General features: G+C 38.0%; 1 protein-coding gene across 1 annotated transcript in view; it reads left to right on the forward strand.

Annotated features, from left to right (window-relative positions):
• The window catches only part of LOC110595111 (fibrocystin-like), a gene marked incomplete at both ends in the record, with an annotated part of 106,712 nt that extends 93,967 nt beyond the window's left edge, over positions 1–12,745 (forward strand). Inside the window, 2 exons of the mRNA XM_021709642.1 lie at positions 7,414–7,479; positions 12,617–12,745. Coding sequence (XP_021565317.1) covers positions 7,414–7,479; positions 12,617–12,745 — 195 coding nt within the window. The remainder of the gene's footprint in view (positions 1–7,413; positions 7,480–12,616) is intronic.
• Positions 12,746–21,040: the final 8,295 nt, after the last annotated feature.

Genomic DNA, 21,040 nt, shown 5'->3' on the forward strand with positions numbered 1-21,040 from the left:
GCCCAAAACAGGGGGGAGAAGGTTGGGGGGAGGTGGTGAGGGTGGAGAGGGGTGGAGAAAACAATCTTGAGTTGATTATTCATATTCTGACTCTTGGAAGCCCAGTGCGGAGCCAGTGGGGTTCCAGCAGCTGCTCGTACACAGCCTCCTTCTAATAATTGTACATTCTGTCAGGGGTCAACTTACTTTTGACCCTGTCCTTTTATATCGGTAAAAAGGCTCTTTAGGGCAAACTGTTGGGTTGTGGCAGGGTGCATTAAACACTCACAGCCCCTTCCCCTTGCTCTCTCCCCTCCCAACCAGCAGCCGGTGATAAATTCATCTCAGATGCGGCGCCATTCACAGTTGCCCTCCTGGGTTCACACAGCCCTATTTGCATGGCCCAGACGCAGCCGAGCTGGGACATTGTGTGAGGCAGCAGCTGAGAAGGTCCACCTGTGAGGCTCTGAGGCTTCTGCTGTAGCAGCACCTTCTTCTGATCTGACTGAAAAGCAGACACATCTACCAGGCTGGCCCATGCTTGTGTCCAAATGTCTCCTTCCACTATACAGGCAGGAAGAGGTCTGTAGATGGAAAGGCAGACGGGCTTTATCTGTTGTGTATTCTAAGTTGCCTTGAAGACCTCAGGTCGCCTCACAGATGGGTCAGAAAAGATACTGGGAAATCTAACCTGGGAGATCCTGAAAATAAGGAATGCTTTCTTTAGTTTGAGATTAAGTTCCTGATCTGGTGACCGCCCAGCTTACCTTTTTCCGAAGCGGCGAGGGTGCCGGGCCAAGCAGGCTGCTGCCTGCCCTAGACTGTTCTGTTCTTCAGTTGGTCTAGAAGACTCCATGCAGTTCCTGGAGAAGGAATTTTTTTAGGATCTAAGAAGGAGAGAAGACTCAAGTGGCTCCCCAGAGCTTTTAGGGAGGATTTTGTAGGCAGAATGAAATCATAATCTTTTTGCAACTCTGCAGCCATTCCCATGCCGAGGCCCTCTAAGGCAATCTATAGCATTCTAGTTAATAAATTAATTTACATTCTTATAGAAAACTCATTCCTCAAAGATCCCCAAGGATTTTTGCTAGTAATGTAGAGGACTGACTTGAGGGAAATGCACTAACCTTTACAACAAAAATATAGATAATGGAACAGGAGCTGGGGACGTGGAAAGGAATTTTGCCTCTTGGTTAGAAATGCCTTCTCCAAAAGGAAAAGAAAGGGGGAGAAAATTAGGCAAGGAAGGAGGGAGGGAAGGATATAAGGAAGGAGGAAAGGAAGGAGGGAGGTAAGGATGGAAGGGAGAAAGAAAAAAAGGAGAGAAAGAGGGAGAGAAGGAAGGAAGGAAGGAGGGAGGTAGGGAGGGAGGGAAGGTAATGTAGGAATCAGAATCAAATATGTTTTTTAGGAATTACTTGGGTTAAGGCACTAATCCTTAGCACTGCTGAGTGGCTAGCCTTAATTCACACAGATCATGGGTGGTGCAACCAGTATTCAAACTCAGCTTTCCCAACTCTAGGTTCCGTGCTTTTTCTAGTAGATTATTTTTTAAAAATCTAAGCTTATATATTTACCCTTGTAAATCAACTCCTCTTCCTTCTATTTTTAAGAAAAACCTGTACTTAGTTAACATGGTGCTTACTAAACTTGAGATAGTTTGGTGCAATAATTTTGTCATATTCTTAAGCCTCTTATACTATTATTTATTTGATATTTTCCTTAAATCAATTTTTACACTGTTTTATTTTTTAAAACCTAAACTCTTCTTAATAATATCCATAAAATCATGAGTTTAATGAGTTAGTTGTTTTCTAAAATGCATTACAATTTATAGCTACAAAAGTGAGACTTTTTATGCCACTAAAATCATCACTGTGAATTTTATGTCTTGGAAATATGATTTGGTCTACAAAGTTTTGGTGTAATTGATGAAAAGTAAAAATTTTAAACAGAAAGATCTTGTCCATCTGGGCTTCTCCCTTTACTTGCTAAGAACACCTGCTCCTGAGATGAAACTATACTTTGAGAGAATAGTGTGAGACAGGTTGTATAATTTCTTAAATCAGTGTTTTTAAACTCACCTCATGGGTAAACAACTGAAATGCTAGTTCTCAATAAATTCCCTGGAGATTCTGGTTCTGTAGGTCTGTGGCAGGGTCCTGAAATCACAAATATCTCCATAGAAGTGTGGCAAATGTTGCTCTGAATCAGAATAACAATTGTGATTATTCTCTGAGTTAATTAAGAAGGTTTAATTGAGCTCTCAGGATGGTGGTTAATGCAGATATATCTGTTGGTATCTTGATCAAGTTCTTTTCCTCTTATGCTTAAAAAAATTATACCCTTCTGTGAATGAATGTTACTGGAATAATAGACAACTCAAAGGTGATCATAGGATTTTCATATAATATTTGTATGAAAGTCTTTAAAAGATCATGTGTTATGAGAGCCAAGGTGCCTTCCATGGCTGTCTTTGTGAGGCTGGAATCAGACAGGAGTGTAAGCCTTTGAAGCAAGCATTAGCTAGCTGCCCAGGGACCAATTGATAAGCAGACCTTCTCCGTGGCTAAGTCAAAGATGTGAACTTCTGGAAAATGAGGTCAGGTTAACTGTGCAGGACAGGAGAAACAGGAGGAGGATGCAAGTATGTGAGGCTGATCAGGGAGAAAGTGTGGAGGTAGCAGGCAGGGCAAGCTAAGGTGAAAATGCAGAGAGAGGACCAAATCCAATAGTTGGCTCAGGAAGCCAAAACTGGAGCCTGGATTTAGGGAAGACTAGGACAAAAAGAAGTCATAAGTCAGCGTGGGATTGCATGAAATTTGCAGACACCAATTGCAGTTGCTGCTTTATGTTCTCTCATTGTGTAGTGAGTGACTGTCTCACCAGATAAAGACGGCTCAAATGAGAGGTCCTAATATGTGCATAAACTGAAGGTGAGAATGAGAATATGAATGCAATATTCTAATTCATTCTAATATGAATGAATACATCTGCTAAGGGAGACAATTTTTCTCTTTCCTAGCACCCTCCTGAGGACACACTTTATTAGGTACAACACATTACCCTGGTGGGCACTTGGATCACATTTAGTTTAGTAACTCTTTTTCTCCTTACCAGGAGTCGTTTTCTTTGCATTTTTCCTCTTCCTCCTTGTGTTTATAACAAGTTTAGACCATATAGCACTCGTCAGAATAACATGGCAATAATTGACCCAAAGACTTTTTTCTTTTTGAGGATCAGATCTTCTTACAATCTGGGAAGGATCAACTACAATGAGGCTCAATTTATAAACAAGGAAGATTAACCGTTCTCACATTACAAATACAAAATCAGAAATCATAACACCGAGAAAACACATGTACAATATCACAGCTCGTGCACGGCTTTTAAACTCTTCCCAAGCCAATATCTCCATTCTCAAATGATTTTCATCCCTCTTTGTATTTATTCAAATTGGAAATGGCACTTCACATTCACAGTCTTTTACGGAGTCAACACACTTAACAAACGTTAGCAGATCTGGTTAAGTTGCTTACAACTCAGCAATACTGCAGCTCATCACGATTAGGTGTAGCTGTACGAGGAATGGAGGGAAAAAGCATATTTCTTGAGCCTTGTTAACTGATGCCTAGGATAATGAGCATGCCATAATAACAGTATTGATAATAGTGAGCATTTATTGTTCACTATGTGCCAGGCGCTGTGAGCTGCGTGGGTTATTCTATCTTTTCTTCTCAATAGTCCTATGAGATAGTAGGATTATTCCCATTTTTGGAATGGGAAGTGAGTAAGGTTCAGAGATGGTGAATAACTCGTCAGTTTCCTGCATCTAGGAACTGGAAGAGCCAGGGTTCAAATTTAGGCTGTTGGGCTCCAGCACCCACATTCTTCCGTCCACTCTCTACTGTCCCTCATGAATTGGAAATGGTACTTAAGAAGAAACAGCCTTCTAACCCATACTCATGTGCCCCCAAGGGTCATGAAGTGGTGGTATGCGAAATCAGACTCTTCTAACGTTTCCTACTTTTGTTAACTTTTTTCTTTTCTTCTTATTTTTCTGCATAGTAAGACAACCTTTATTCACAGTGCAGTTCTCACAACTCAGCTTCCCATAACTTGCTGCCACCCCCCAGACCCCAATCACCAACCCCCAGACCAGAGGAACTTTGCCCCAGGTTACTGTCTGATTTGCGGTCCATTCATCTCCCCTAAAAATTATTTACTCTTACTCTAGAATTGCCTACGTTCCCTAATTCCCTCTCATCTACAAAAAGATGCTAAACTCTATAAGATATTTAAGATGGTTTATTCTGAGCCAAATGTGACCTTAGGCCTATGGCACCCATCCCTAGGAGGTCCTGAGAATGTATGCCCACTGTGGTTGAATTTTGTTAACTTTTCTCTATCTTCTATGATACTAAAGTGACTCCTCTTCACTGAATGACATTCACACACCCAACTTTAATAAAGTGAGCAATATATTTTCATTATGCTTTTTAGTTTTCCAATGCTTATTTTGGAAAGGGGTTCTTTAGAAGGCAGGGGCCGTTTGTGCAAGTGTGGAGGCTGAAGAAAATCAGAGGCCAGTCGGGCTCGGTGGCTCAGCCTGTAATCCCGCGCCTTGGGAGGCTGAGGTGAGGGGATTGCCTGAGCCCGTGGGTTCTAGACCCGCCTGGGCAACTTGGTGAGACCTCATCTCTACAATTAAACAGAAAATTAGCCGGGTGTGGTAGCGCGTGCCTGTAGTTCCAGATACTTGGAAGGCTGAGGCGGAAGGATCGCCGGAGCCCAGCAGGTCGAGGCTACAGTGACTGGGAGCAGCCACTGCACTCCAGTCTGGGCGACAGAGTGAGACTCCAACTCAAAAAAAAAAAAAAGAAGGAAAAAGAAAATGAGGCCACTAAGTCCGGAAGCAATCAGTGCCGTGTAGTAGAATGAACTATGTACACAACAAGCATTACTCTGGAAAGCCTTGGTTTGCTGAGAACAGTGCCTAAGTAAGGAACTGAGTGAAAAAGCAAGTGGATCAGCCCTCATGGGAGGCAGATATGTTTAGGATTAGACTCTTCAGTCTTAGGGATACTCATCACAGTGAAAACTACAATGTGTGAACACTTACAGTGCAGTACCTCTTTTTTACTCAAGAGATTTTGGACACATTGATTTGTTTTTCCTCTACTTCAAATTTCCTTATCTATCTAGTGGGGTCTCACTCTGTCACCCAGACTGAAGTGCAGTGGCAAAATCACCCATCAAAAAGCCTATAACTCCTGGATTCAGGTGATCCTTCTGCCTCAGCCTCCCGAATAGCTGGAACTATAGATGTGTGCCACCATGCCTGGCTAATTTTTTTAAAAATCTTTTTGTAGGGATGGGGTCTTGTTATGTTACACAGGCTGGTCTCAAGTTCTTGGGTTCCAGCAATCCTCCTACCTTGGTTTCCCAAAGTATTGGGATTACAGGCATTAGCCACCCAACAAAACTCTTGATGTGTGATTATTATTACTTTCCTTACCTCAGTGGCTCTGTCTGAAAGAAGAGGGTACAGATGTCCTGAAATCTCTACTGTTTGGAAACCATTAAATAAGAATGACCTTTGTGACATCTTTAAATGAACTGATTTCCTTTTCCAAGTGTTTCTTAGAATTTTTTTTCTAATTTATCTTTGAGTTTGATTTTACTATACTATTTAATCCCTTTGTCTTATAGAAGGGCATTCTGTTGTTATAGTCTTTTGCATGATTTTAGCCTTTTTTAGGTGTCATCTTGTCCATATTCTCTTCCTTTTCTTTTTAGTGAAGTCTAACATTATTATTATTATTATTATTACTTTGCCTTCTGGCTTCTTGGAGGTGGTTATTTCCTGACTCTAAGAGAATGAGAAGAATATGTGTAAATTGTCAGTCAAGTACTAAGTACCTAGTGCAGAACACTGTAAACTTAGAATTTCTAAATTTGTCCAGGAAAATCAAATATCTACATTTCTAGCAGTACCTGGTATCATAAGTCCGTAAGGTACCCACCCTCAAAAATCTGAAGACAAAGCTAACTATTGATGGAATCCTAAATTAACAGATGATGCTCAATGAATATTTACTAAATTGAGAACAAGCTTGGGATAAATATTAATGTGGACTTAGAAGTGCTTGCCAACTTTAGACCTTATTTTAAAAATGAGATCTAGATTGATGGCATTATTATTATTATTATCTTAAGTTAGGACAATGGGTGAAATAAGCAACAGGATAAAGGGACAATTTAAGCAATGTCCTGGAAGTGGTGATTAAAAAATCAAGAGCATGTTGCCATTGTACCAGGCCTCAAGATATCACAGTGTAAGGAGAAAGGCACAGACACATGCTTTTCATACTTGAAAAAAGTTCAGAATTAAAAAATGAGCCAAACAAAGAATAGAAGAATTGGAGAGGTGTCATCATGGATCCCTTTGGGGATCTTTTTCTTTGTGATGTTCTGAAGCTTCTGTTTTGTAATTAGTAAGAATGATCCTTGGTTTATTTCATTTGTAATGGAGGAAAGGGTTTAGAGCCCCAGGAAAGCAAAAATGGAGAGTATGAGTTTGGCCAAGGCCCAGGGACTACAGCCTTCAGCATTACTGGGCCCTCCAGTGGTGGGAGGTGTGGCTCACATAACATATAAGGCAGATAAGACAGAAAGGTAATTAACCAATAAGAGACAAGGTGTGACCAGAAAAATGCAGTTTGTGTACCTGATTACTAATTAATCAGGCGTGAGAGCACCTTGTAGATGCATTCACTATTTAATTATACCAGCCTTTCTTAGCAAAGGAGCATATGTTCCCAGCTTAATCTACTGGTTTATACTGACATCAAATTGTCATTATCAGAAAGAATCAGGCCTTTTGATTATTTCCACTAATTTATTGAACACTTAAAATTAATGAACCCCAGGCCTTTTAAATGTGCTCAGTTGGTTTGGAAGATGGGAGGAGAAGGGAGGGTTGGGGAAAAGCCTTCATTAAAAGGACAATTTGTTTGGATAAAGGTAAAGCAAATACATTTCATGGATGATCTGAACTCTCTTGGTGAAAACACATGAATTCTAAAAGCTGAGCCTATGAAATGATGGAGAGGAAATAGGATATGAGCTATGCCCTGCTGGACACCATTGGCCTCTAAAGAACATATGGCTAAAGTTTTTTTTTCTTTTGAATTATTTATGTGCCAATTCTCTTGGAGATCTCACTGCAATTAAGTTTAATCAAATACAAGCAATCAAAATAAAATGTTGGAAATCAGTTGTTAGGTTAACTTACAAGGACTTTATTTTTTATTTTGAAAATATAGTTAGGACAGAGATAATTTAGTATAAATCCATTTTTTTCACATGTGAATATCTTTAGTATTAAGATAATCTTTGCATCACATGCAAATTTTGGCTTTTTGTATTCAGTTTCAGGTGAAGGCCAAGTTCAAGTAATTCTCCAGGTGAAGGCAGGTGTACCTCCAACTATTACAGGTGAGTATTGTGTGTGTGTGTGTGTGTGTTTTTATCAGGGTTTCACTCTGTCGTCCAGAATGGAGTGCAGTGGTTACAGGTGAGTTTTAACACACTGAATAGAAGTGCCTAATACAGCAGAATGCCCTCCAGTAGTTCTCTACATTCTTTCTTGTCACATTGTTAATTAACAGGCAAGCATCAGTCCTAATGCTTTTATGCCTGACAACTCTCTATTGTGTTTCTCCTATAACTAAAATATGTATCAGCACGTCAAAGAAAGATATAAGGGTGCATTTATTTTTCAAAACAATGAAAACAAGAATTGAAACATGTAAATAAGCACATTTCATAAATTATGGACCATATGTGCACACAGGACTCCAGATCTGCAGATGGGCTATTAGGCCCCTTCCAAACAGAAAGACAAATTCAGGGTATCTCTAAACTTTAATTGTTTCTGGTAATTTAAGGAAATCAGGGCAAACAAAGCCTTGCCAAAAGTCAGATGGCTCTGTGAAAGCTTTCTAATTTAAAAAAGTCAAGTTCTCAAAGACTAAATATCTCATAAGCACCTTCTAAGGTATTTCACTATCTGTTTTTGTTTATTCTAAATCAACTATACATTTGCGGGAGGAATAAATCTTTTCAAAGGCAGAGTTTTCCCTTGATTTTCAGTGGCATTTTTGTGTTATGTCAGAGCAGAGCCCGTACTAATCGGAAAATGATCTATCAAAGCAAGTGAGGACCAATTGGAGGCCCGAACTTCAGTTGTACATACATTATTTATGTACCTAATCCAGACTTGTACCCCACATCTTTATAATAAAATCAAATAAAAAAGAAAGAAAGAAAGGAAGAAAGGAAGAAAGGAAGAAAGAAAGAAGGAAAAGAAAAGAAAGAAAGAAAGAAAGGAAAGAAAGAAAGAAAGAGAAAGAAAGGAAAAGATTTAATTCTACCATCTAAATTAATCAATAAATGAAGTTAAGCATACTGGACTAAAACTATAAACCAAAATTGCTGTTGGTTACTACATGTTTATTGGACTATGGAGAATGTGATTCAAGATTGTTTTCATGATGGTTTCTGAGCATCCTTGTAACCTTGTTTTTTATGTCCCCTGTCCTTAATCTCTGTTTTCTCAGGTAACTAAAAATTCATTGTTAATTGAGTGCCGCTCATGCAGAGGTTTGGGGGATACCACAAAGTTCGAGATGGGATGGTCCTTGATTTCATGAAGTCTTATGGTCTCTTGGGGATGTCAAACAATGATTAAGTAGTCAGTTAATAAATTTCTTTTAAAATAACTGTTACCAAGGAAAAGTATAATTCTCTTATCTCTGAAAGCTCAAATTTCTCAAGAAAATATTTGATTGGTTGAGTCAGTCCCTGTCTTATAGAGGGCATACCACTTGGGGAAGCTCTCATGTCAGGACTCCTCTGTGGATACCGGACCGCCTATGGGTAGCCATTCTTTGTTCAACCAGCTGAAGTCAAGTGGCATGTCTCTCCAACTTGGTATGAAGAATTCCATATTAAAGACTCTTTGTTTTTTTGTTTTTTTTGAGTTGGAGTCTCACTCTGTCATCCAGAGTGCAGGCTCTGAAAATCCTTCCACCTCAGCCTTCCAAGTAGCTGGAATTACAGGTGCGTGCTACCACGCCCGGCTAATTTTTTGATTTATTGTAGAGATGAGGTCTCACCAAGTTGCCCAGGTGGGTCTCGAACCCAGCCTCCCAAGGCATGGGGTTATAGGCTGAGCCACTGAACCTGGCTTAAAGACTCTTTGGAAGAACAGCATCCAGAGCTTTTCAGAAGGAGTCAGTTATAATAAATAATATTAAATATTTATTATTATTATTATTATTTTTTCTGAAGACCCTGCACCTTAACTGTTGTCTTTTTAGTGGTGGCTAATTGCATGTACTGTCCACAGACATATGAGAACATGCAGATCATCAGATATTCCCTTCCTAAATTTCCCCACATACCTAAGTGTGTGCTCTATTCTCTGATCTCTGAGAATCAGGCAGCCCCTCTCTTGTTTCAAGTTAATCCATCTGTCCTGGCATCTTCTGAACTTTACCCCATCAGTGAACAACTCTTTGTCTTGTGTAGTTAACTTTTCTTTCTATACTGGTTTCCTTTGTTCAGTGACTTTCACTTATAAACAAAACAAAACAATTTGTGAATACTGACTCCTCATTCAGCTAATATCTTTCCTGCAAGCTTTTTAAAAGACTAGTCTCCTCTTGCTAAACTATGGAAAGCTGGGATGGATGAAGTGTGAAGGTATGGAGGGCAATATTTGGCTCATATATCAAGCTTGAGACAGCCTCAAATTTTGGCTGCTGTTGGAGGACAAATTTGTATAGAGAAGCAGGATAAGGACTCATCACGAGTGTTGACTTAGATGGAAATTCACAGACTCCAGTTTCAAAATAATTCTAACATATCGAAGGATTCTGAAGACAGATCAAAACCTGTGGGTCTCAAATATTAATGCTGTCGATTCTTCAATGAGCTTTTTGGATGGTCTGGCCCATTATCTTCTCTTCTTTGATCTAGTTCATTCCCCAGTCCACTGTAATGTGGTTTCTACTTCAACCACTCTACTAGGACTACTCTCATCTGGATCACCCATGTCCTGACTGCTATATTCAATAGTCACTTCTAATTCCCTCTCTTATCAGAATTCTGCTGTTAGCAAGGCCACGTCTCTCTGCAAATGCTGTATTTCTTAGAATTCCAAAGCATTTCTCTCTTTTGAGTATCTCTGTGTATCTCTAAATGCTTATTCTTTCACTCCTGTAGGCTTCTTTTACTCTTCTTTCAATGTCAATGGTAGTTACATAGGAACCTGACATTAACTGTATAGAAACCTAATAATTCTGACAGGAGACCAAAACATGCTTCCTTCCTCCTTAGGTGTTCTTATCTTAAAGGCAGGATGGTGTAGAATGATCAAATTTGTGCAAAGTAACATTTCTTCGTTAGAATAATTGCCTTAAGATCTAATTCGTTCAGTTAAAGACGTTTCAGCCCTCCTGTAAACAACAGTGAAGATAACAAAAATGAAGAGTGTTTTCATCATCTGGGATTTTTGAGCCTTGGCATGGGTTTTTAAATAACCTAGTCATTTGAAATATTACTGAAAATGAAGCATCAGAAATGTCCTATCTGGACTGTGTGCTAGTCAGTGGCCAACCCAGCAAATGCCCCTACCGTATCTCCATCTGGATATTTTGGGTACAATATTGGGAAAGAGGCAAAATTGAGAGAAAACTTAGAAAGATATTATAGTGTTGATGTTTATTAAATATTTATAAAACTTCTTACTGAGTGAGGCTTATTCCAAGACATTGCTTTACTTCTACTATGTGTGGTAGATTCTGTGCTAATTAAATTGCCTATGGTTTCTGCTTGACCACAATCTATATGTGTTTAAGTTATGCTAGGGCTCTAATTAAACCATGACCACTGAGGAATTGAAACCAGTTGAAAAATATTACTGAATATTCACCATGGTTCTGACATCAGGTATTTCCCTTTTCACCTTACAGTTCTCTGGAGCTGTGAAAACCATCCTGAGTTTCAAATACAACCTCTAGGCAGATGATGCTAAAATCCATCTCTCTGGTCAGAGCTCTTTCTCATTCTTCAGATTCATTTTCATCTACTGCTTGCTGTGTATCTTCACCTGCAGACCTCAAAGTTTCCCCAAGTGCTATATGGCCCAAGCTGAATTTATCAACTTATATCTTCATGGGCTAGAAATCTTTGGTCTTTCTATCTTTGTTGCTCTTCACATCTGGCCCCTGGTTATTTCTTCACCCTCATCACTTACCTGTATAACTTCTAAGCCTTTAAAATGAAACTCAGACACTATCTCCTTCAGGTAGCAAGGTCTTACTTTGTTTCTTGGTCAGGTACCATAGAAGAAAACTCCCCCTAGTGCCTGTTCATGTTTTTATTCTTTCAAGATTTACTAGTGCTACAATATTAGCTCCTTGGAGGCAAGGGCGGCATTTTATTCTTTTGCATCTTTAATTTTTTAGGGCATTTCTAACAGAGAAAATCTCATTATTTGTGCTTGTGAAATTAGCAAGTAATGAATGGGATCTCCTCCCTCCAATCGAAAGAGGAGGTCTTTTCATCCTATCCTTTTGAGACAATCTCTCTACCTCTTTGACCTGTACTTGTGATCACATCCCAGAGAAGAACAAGTGGATACAATTTAGCATGGTGTGCATGATATGGTACTGGACAGTCCCCACTGGAAATTATTAGATTTACATTTTAATTCTCTGATGGAGATGCCGGTAGAATGGTTGAAAAGAAAATGCTATTTGATCATCAAAAGCAGAAATCAATAAAAACCAGTAGGAATGTATGAGCTGTTGTATAAGTTACCACACTGAGAAGTGCTGGAATTATTATCCTGCCTTTAATATGCATTACAAGCTGTGGGAAGATCATACCCTTTGACTCAGTCATTCCATTGAGGAATCTATTTGAAGAAGGTAATCAGGGTTATTGACAGATTTGCATAGAGACAGTTAACATCGCATTATTTACAATTAAACAGAAAATGGAAAAAGGCTAAATGCCAGACATTGGGGATTAACTAAATTATGGGGTTTTATATGATATGTAGCCAAGAATATTTTGTTTATAAGAAGTTTTAATAATATAACATAATAGGAAAAAATGGCTAGGCTAAGCAAAATAAGAACTGGATGCAAAAATAAGTACCGGATATAGTTTCAATAATATAAAAATGCTGAGAAATGCTGGAAGAAAACACAGATAAAAAGTTCATGACAGTTATCACAAGATGGTGAGATTATAGACAATTATTATTTTCTCTTTATTTGCATTCTCCAAATATTTCATGATAAACATATGTAATATTTTTATCAGGCAAAACACAGATGTTTAATAACAAAAGTGAAATATACTTTTCTAGAAATGAAAATTATATAAGGATCAAATGATTACTTGCATTTAAATTAATGATTTTTTTATGAACACATATTAAAAGGCAGCTACATTGGAAGGTGAAAATACCACTGACATCCTAGCATAAGAGTAGAATTTGGATTTATCATAAGTTAGAGTTTCATAATTATCTTTGCTATATTCTTTTATTTTCTAGCTTCTACCTCAGCACCTGAATCAGCTTTAAAATGGTCCCTCCCTGAAACTTGGCAAGGCGTTGAAGAGGGCTGGGGAGGACACAACCATACCATACCAGGCCCTGGGGATGATGTCCTGATTTTACCCAGTGAGTAAAACAACCCCTGAGATAAATCACAGACAGACGGAACCAGGCCAAATCTGATTATGTTTCATTTATATTGTATAACACAGTAAAGACTGTGGAAATAAGTAGACACTTATGTTTACACCTCCTCCCCCTTTCTTTTTCTTTTCTTTATTTCTTTTGTTTTTCTTTTTTGGTTTCCGTAAGTAGGGAATTTCCTAGCCCAGTGAAATCAAGAAAAAATAGTCCATTAGAATAAGTAATCATCATTGCTGAAAGATGTTAGAGTAATCTACTAACTGGGTAATTGTCTTCATGTGTCAGTGAATGGATTTACATGTTCTAGTATCCTTAAATTTGAGAGACACAGAGGGTGTGGAAGAGAACAAGTTATAAATGCCTCCTGATCCTTTGTCTTTGTGAATTTTAAAATTTAGGACTGATCAAAAATTTCAAACTCTTCTGTTGCTATGATTTTTTCAAAATTGCCGAGAAGAAATAAATTAATAAAACAGAAAAATGATCTCTCTCTCTCTCTCTCCAACTATCTCCCAGTATACACATATATTTTAAAAGATGATTTGTTAGATATGCAGAAATACATACCTCTGTTTATGAAATTCTTCTTTCTTATGAGTTTTTTAAAAGGTCCAGAAGATCTACCGAGGCTGAGAAGAAAATGTTTTTCATTGAGCAATTGTATTTCCCCCCACAAAGACCTAATTCCATTTATGGTTTAGTTTAAACCTCTTGGGGTAATAGTGATTAAAGGAGATCTGTACTGGAAGAACATTTGACTGTTTGTGAAGTGATAATAATGATAATGTCAAATATTTACTTGGAACTAGCAATGAGCCAAGAACTCTTTTCCATGTACTAACTAATTTAATCTTTACAATAACCTTATTAAGTAAGTAATATTATTATCCCCATTTTTACAGCCAGAGAAACAGAGGCCCTGGGCAGTTAAATAACTTGTTCGGGGTCACACAGCTTGCAATTAGGCAGAGTTACAGTTTGAACACAAGTAGTCTGACACTAAGTCCTTATTCTTAACCTACAAAGCACATTCCTTTTCTAAAAAGGACTAAGGGTAAAATAAAATAACGTGATGTGTTGTTTGTTTCATTTAATGGCAGAATGAAGGCAGAATAAAACAAAACTTACTGGCCACTTGATGGCCATTCATGGTGTGTCTGTGTAACTATGCACAGAGAAATGAGGGACAGGAGGGAGTGGGATGACCAAGGCAAGCTTGAATTATTATTATCATTATCATGCTTTCCATCATTCACCTCTCTCAATGGAGGATGTAACTTTTTTTTAATAAACAAGCTCGCAAGTCATTCCTACAGAAAGAAAAAATCTGTTCTGTCTCAGCCATCTCTTTGATGAATCTAGCCAGCGGATTCGCCCTGGGCTATGGTTTTTCCCACTAAGCAAGCTGTTTTCCCCACGCCATGCAGGAAGCAAGAGAAGCTTTTGAAGGTTGCCAAGCTTTTCGTCTCCTTTGGGACTTTTATGCCAAGCGAGGAACAATCTTGGCCATCTTGCTTGGCACTGGGGTTGACTGTGTCCACTGTGTGCCCTGGCCCCTTGGGAACCCCGGCATTCTCCATCATCCTTCATTTCTTTGTTCATGGTCAGTTAATAAGATCATACGATGGGCCTGAATTCTCCATAGAGCTGTCTTGAATAGCACACATTTGTGATGTGAGTTGGAGGGAAGGAGGTGGGACAGAGGTTTTGGATGCATAAAATACTTTCCAATCGGCTCTTCAGTGTTGTTGTGAAGAGTGTTGTTTAAAACATACAGTTATTGTTCATTATTTTTAGCATTCACATGAAAAAACGGGTGAGTTAAACACAGATGTATAATCCACAAAAAATAAAATCCTTGCTCTTTGCCGACTGTTTCTTCCTCTTTTCTGATACTCTTACTTGTAACTCCAACAAATGGCTTGTGATTGACCAGCAGTTGAGTCCACTGTGCCACTCAGTTTTGCGTTTGATGCAGGAGCTGCTCTGGCTCACTTTTCTCTTCTGATTTTTAGCAAACCTTTCATGATACTTTGAACTCTGATTGACCTTTGGATTTTATCTTACCTTCGCTTTAATTCGTGGTTTGCCTATGTCTGAACTCTTCAATTTTTCCTGGCTGTCCTTGTTTCTTTCATGCACAGTCTTTTTTTTTTTTTTTGAATCGAGTAAGTTTGCTCACCTGAGTGTGGCACAAATTAGATGTTCAGTAAACATTGCTTGGATGAAGTGTATGACCTCAAAGCCACCATCCATTCAGTAGCAGAAATAAATCTATGGGTTTGACAAAGTTGATACAGAACTATGATAGGATTTTATAGGTATGTGGAAAATAATATCTTCTCCTTTGAACAGGTTCCTAGGAAGTATGAAATTATTTTTATGATGATAGTAATAATGAGGATAGTAGTAACCATAATTTGAGTGCTCAGTATGTGCCATGCGCTGCCCTAAGTGTTCTATGAGGATTTTTTCATTTAATTCTCATGATTATAAGTTATTATCCTCACTTTTACAGATGAGACTCTGGGACATAGAGGTTAAGTAACTTACTCAAGTTTTACCCTACTAGTAAGTAAAGAAACTGGACAGGAACACAGAGTTTAATTCCAGAGCTCTAACTTTTCATTGTATCTCTCTCTTTTTAAAAACCATTCCTACCTGAGTCATTCAGAACAGCCTACATATTATACTTCATGTATACTTATTTGTTTATGGTTCACATTGTTCTCTTAACTTGAAATAAAAAATACAAAGAGTACCTACTATGTATCAGATGTTCTACCTACTATGTATCAGATGTTCTACTTGAAGATTTTAATTTTGCCACATACACTTGGAAAAACCGAAGAAACTTTCCAAAGAGGTATCTAATGCAGTGAACCATAAGTGGAGGCATTTGCTTTGCATCTAGTAATAAATACTGTAATTCAAATTAATACCCCTTTCCAATTCAGCTTAATGAATATAGAATAAATATTCACTGTGTTCAAGGCAGGTGTTCATGATCTGTGGATCCAAAGGCAAGTCAGGTACAACTGTGACCTTAAACAGCTGATGATTTAACTGGGTTGATTAAACAAACATATAACACGTAATAATAAAACAAATAGCTATATAAATGCAGAATGTGTTTAGAATCATAGCATCTCGGGAGTGGAGAGGTGGATTCATGGAGCAAGAGGCATTTGAAGTCAATTTTGAAATATGGGGTAAGAGTTTGAGGGGCAATTATGAGACAGAAGGACATATTGAAGATCTCTCGGTAGATCTAGGATGGTCTGTTGACTAGGAGAAACCTTGGTTCACATTTGGATTCTGACATTTACAACTGTGTGACAGACATCGGACAAGTTGTAAACCTTTCTGACCCTTATTTATAATATGAGGACTATAATTAATATATCATACCATTAAGAAGATTAAATGAGATGACATCAGTGCACATGACCACTGCATAGAGAATTGGCGGTAATGGAATTATAGATGAAAGCTGTGATTTGTAATGTATCAGGTGCTCTCTTCCTTCATTTTTCCATCTGGCTGCCCCTCTTGGTCTCTGGTATTAGAGATGCTTTGTATTTGCTTTCCAATGGCTTATTATTTAATTTTCACAACATCCTTGGGAGCTAAATAGGTAATAACTATTATTACAGTAAAAACCCATTTTTACATAATACGATTTTAATGGAACTGCTGATTTTACAAAATGAAAGTGACTGGTAAAAAAGATTTAAGTGATACTTTTGAACCTCTAATATAATTTTATGGTGTTTTGTGTATTTTAATTCATTAATAAAGGAAACATGTAGAACATTCCCATCATTATTCAAATAGAATAGCATAATTTTTCAATAAAATTCTTAGGGTAAATTGCCTATTTCCATTTTCTAGGAAATCAATTTTATGGAATGACCTCAGACCCATCCTATTCCATAAAAATAGGACTTTACTGTACTAATAAAAGATATCACTATCTTAAGTATGGTACAATTTTCCTTCAAGGCGTTCTGTCTTTATAGACATTGGATTTTGAAAGAGCAGTAAATTCTTTTCTCTGGTATTATATCGAGTAAGCTGAGATAATCATGAAAAATTTGCTCTTGTAGTTTAGTTTATGATAACTTTGCTTTACAAACAAGTATGTCTTATTGTCTTTGCTTTCTAAATATTGGAAGAATTGGCCTAAATGCCTTCTAGACTTTTTTAAGTAGTAGGAACAAAGTCTAACTTACTATACAAATCTCAAACTTTCATAAAGAATATCTGGTCATTTGGCAAAATGATCCCTGTAGTTTCCACTCATGCTTTGTCCTGAGCTGAACTGAGAGGATTTGTGTAAGATGATTCCAGTGCTTTCTCTGAAAGAGATTCAGCCTTGGCAGAATGATACCTTTTTCACCCAGGGCAGGCTTAATGGCAGGAAAATGTGTTGTAAATCCAAATGATAGGATTCTGTTTTGAAGGGTACAAATATGATATCAAGTAGCCTCCAGCATCTGTGTGTGTGTGTGTGTGTGTGTGTGTGTGTGTGTGTGTGTGTGTGTGTGTGGTGGAATTTACTGTTTCATTTTATATATTACTTGTAACTGTCCTTATTTGAAGAGATGAATGCAAGAGTACTTTTTAAAAATAGTTCTGTTTGTTCTGATTCTCAATATTCATACTTTAAATGGCAAAGAGGATCATCAAAGACATGTGATATTCAGATAGCAATATTTCATGCATTTCCTTGTTAAATTACAAGGCATTATAATAGTTTGGTGATATCGGGTAAGATGATTATAAATCAAAAAGTAATTTTTGAGGGGAAAAGATCTATGAAATATTGTGATTCTAGAATTGTTGACTTGAATTAACTTTCTCTTAACTGGGATTATGTCTAATTTAGGATTACATACAGAGATTTAGGACTGCCACACCAATTAAAAACCAACAATAAATTTTGGTGAGTTTCAATAGCTTGAGTAGTTCTCAAATTTTGACCTCGTATCATTTAGATGGTACAGAAAAGTCCTGCAGACCACCACCCCACTTATTCTTGATTAGAAAGTGGGAGGGAAAGAAATTTAGGCTTGAATTACTAGGGCTCTTTCTGTGTTGCATAGCATCAGAATGGTGACAGCTAGAATATGGGTGTTCTGGAACTCTATAATTACCTACCAAACCATCCAGAAACCTAACAGCTTAAAATACGTATTTGTATTTTGTTCACAATTTTTGTGAAGAAGGTCTAGGCTTGGTGTATTTGTTTGGGTTATTCCATCCCTTGCAGTCAGAGGTGGCTGAGCTGTGGTCATCTAAAGGCTCACCTTGGCTGCATAGTCTAAGATAGTTCACCTATATTGCTGAGTGTTGATGCTGGTTATTGGCTGAGAGCTCAAGACAACCTGCTAAGAGGCCTCAGTTCCTCTCCTCATAGGCTTCTTTGTGGGGCTGCTTGGGCTTCCTCACAGCATGGTTGTTGGATTCCAAGAAGGAGTAGCCTAAGAGACAGTACTCCAAAAGTAAGTGATCCGAGAGAATGGGCAGAAACTGCATGACTTCTGAGCCAGCATTGGCAGTCTAAGAATATCATGACCATAACATTCTTTGGGTCAAACAAGGCACTGAGGTCAGTTCAGTTGTAAAGGAGGAGAATTAAGCTTTACTACTTAATGGGAAGAGTAGCAAAGACTCTCTACCACTGTGGTAAATGTTTATACATATGAGTGTATGTGACTGTGCACAGTTAAAAGCAAATATATCTAACTTAATTCAAAAGGTGTTTTAGAGCCTGCTAAATTTGTGCTGTTTTCCTTGCTTTCCCTGTCTGGGCAGAATTTATTTAGATTCCGTTGGCTTACGTGAATCGGAAATTGCAGAACACCAGAAGAAATATTGGTCAAAGGATTTTTGAGTTTCCCCTTGCTCTCTCTCTCTCTCTTTTTCTCTTTCTTTTTTTAACCTGTAATTCTTGGTGTTAATTACGTTGCCTCATTCCTGTCTGAAAGGTATTCCTCAACTCCCAGACATAATTGGGCTCCTGATTTGGAACTGCTCACTTTGCACTGGGAATGGACAACGGTGTTTGGGCTACAAACTGTGGTCAAATCTCTACATGCTTGACCAGAGCCTCTTCTTGGGAGAGAAAGAGGTACGGAGGAATGAGAGGAGAAATGGAGGAAACATATGTTGAGCATTTTCTTTTAGGGCAGAAATAAAAGATCCAGGGAGACCACAGTCAAATTTTTCTTTGACCTTACTTAGAACATGAATAAGAAAGCTATTCTTTTTTTTTTTTTTTGAGTTGGAATCTCACTCTGTTGCCAGGCTGGAGTGCAGTGGCATGCTCCTGGCCACCGCAGCCTCGACCTGCTGGGCTCCAGCGATCCTTCTGCCTCAGCCTTCTAAGTAGCCAAAACTACAAGCGTGAACTACCACACCCAGCTAATTTTTGATTTATTGTAGAGACGAGGTCTCACCAAGTTGTCCGGGTGGTTCTCGAACCCGCTGGCTCAAGGCAATCCACTCACCTGGGCCTCCCAAAGTGCTGGGATTACAGGCTGAGCCACTGAGTCCGGCCCCTTAAAAGTATTTTTGACACAGAAACTTTAATCAGAATTATTATCAAATAAAAATAAATAAAAAGAAAATCTGAAACCAAAGATGAAAGAATCTTCAGAAACTATATATTTCCCCCTTCCTTTTAGGCATTTTTTAGAGGGGAACATAGACCTAGTGATCCTTAATTAATGGTAAATGGTATGAAAGCAATATCCCCCCCATAAGAAGGAAGAATAAGGATTCCAGTTTCCATTGAACAGGTGTTCCTACCAATATCTCCAAGCAGCTTATTTTTGAAAACTTGAATGTAAATTGACTTTTCATATAGCAAATCACTAAAAAATATAATATAGAAGCTTACTATTTAAAGCAATCTAAGTACAAAATTCTTTGCACTCGGGAGTCTTTTGATGAACAGATTATCTGGTTGTTTATTTGTTTTATTTTGAGGTGCATTTACATTAGGTAAATATTAACATATATATGAAATATAGATACATAAAATTGTTGAGCTGGTAGGAATCTTAATGGCCATCTAATTCAGCTAAGAGTAATTATGGTAATGCAAATGTTTTATAAATTGTAAAATGCTATGCAATGTATTAATATGATTGCCCCAAACTTATATGATGTATTGTACCAAAGTTAAGAGTAGAATTTTAGTCCTTCTGTTTCAACCAGTGTTTTAAATTGCCCTCAAAAATTTATTAGAAGGAATATTATTTCTTTATTTCTTTTTGTTCCTAAAATAGGATTGTATTTATGAGATAAAACACTTATTGGCTAGGAAGTTTTTTCTAGTTGCAATGGCCATGATTCAAATGGCTTCTCCCAAATGAATAGCAATAGGGCCCTAACTTACTGACCAAGGCCTGACACACAATATTCTTGTTACAGTAGACAACCAAGAGTTGGAATTAAATATTTTTCTCCCAACTATATGTTTTCTCTATAAAAATGAAATTTCAGTGAAAACAGTTGCAGTATTTTTCCCCCATAAGTGACAATAGGAACATTAAAAAAAATCTATATCGAAATAGATTGGTACCATTTCTCTAATCTCAGTTGGTCAATTTCTGCTTGACTCAGTCATGGTGTTTTTTTCTGGGCTAATTAGAACTCACTTAGAATCTCCTCTTAGAATCCAAAGTCACGTAGGCCCTGACACTCTTATGGCTTGCTAACTTGCTGGACCTAATTAGAGCTTTACTTTAATTGAGTAGTTTCGCAGACCTTTTCTTGTCTTCGTTCACCTGAGCAACACACTCATTGTCATGGTCTATAAGCATTAGTATCATTGAGCATAGCAATTTCCTGGGAGGGACACACTTCCCCAGGATATAAAGATCATAATATGGAAGTGGGGATACTTGCAAGTGTGAGGGATGTAAGAGACCCTGGGTTTATTTTGGTACCCACACCCACTGCTTTTATAACTTCAAATACTCCTGCCTCAGTTTCTCAGAGGTGTGACTCTACTGGGCACCTTGTGTTACAACCTGAGAGGAGTCTAACAGGTATCCCTATAAAACACCTATGATGCTTTCTTTCAGTTGCCATAGGTGTGGGTTGTGTGTGTGTGTGTGTGTGTGTGCATGTGTGTGTGTGTGTGCATGCGCGCATGTGCGTGCACACGCGCTATAACAATTTCTTTCTTTTATGTAACCTATACAAACTTTTGTGTGCAGTGTACAACTATTTCTTTTAAAAACTGCGTTACTCTCCTCAGGA

The sequence above is a fragment of the Carlito syrichta genome, unplaced genomic scaffold, assembly GCF_000164805.1.
Source record: "Carlito syrichta isolate Samal-C Ts95f unplaced genomic scaffold, Tarsius_syrichta-2.0.1 Scaffold270041, whole genome shotgun sequence".
Classification (NCBI taxonomy): domain Eukaryota; kingdom Metazoa; phylum Chordata; class Mammalia; order Primates; family Tarsiidae; genus Carlito; species Carlito syrichta.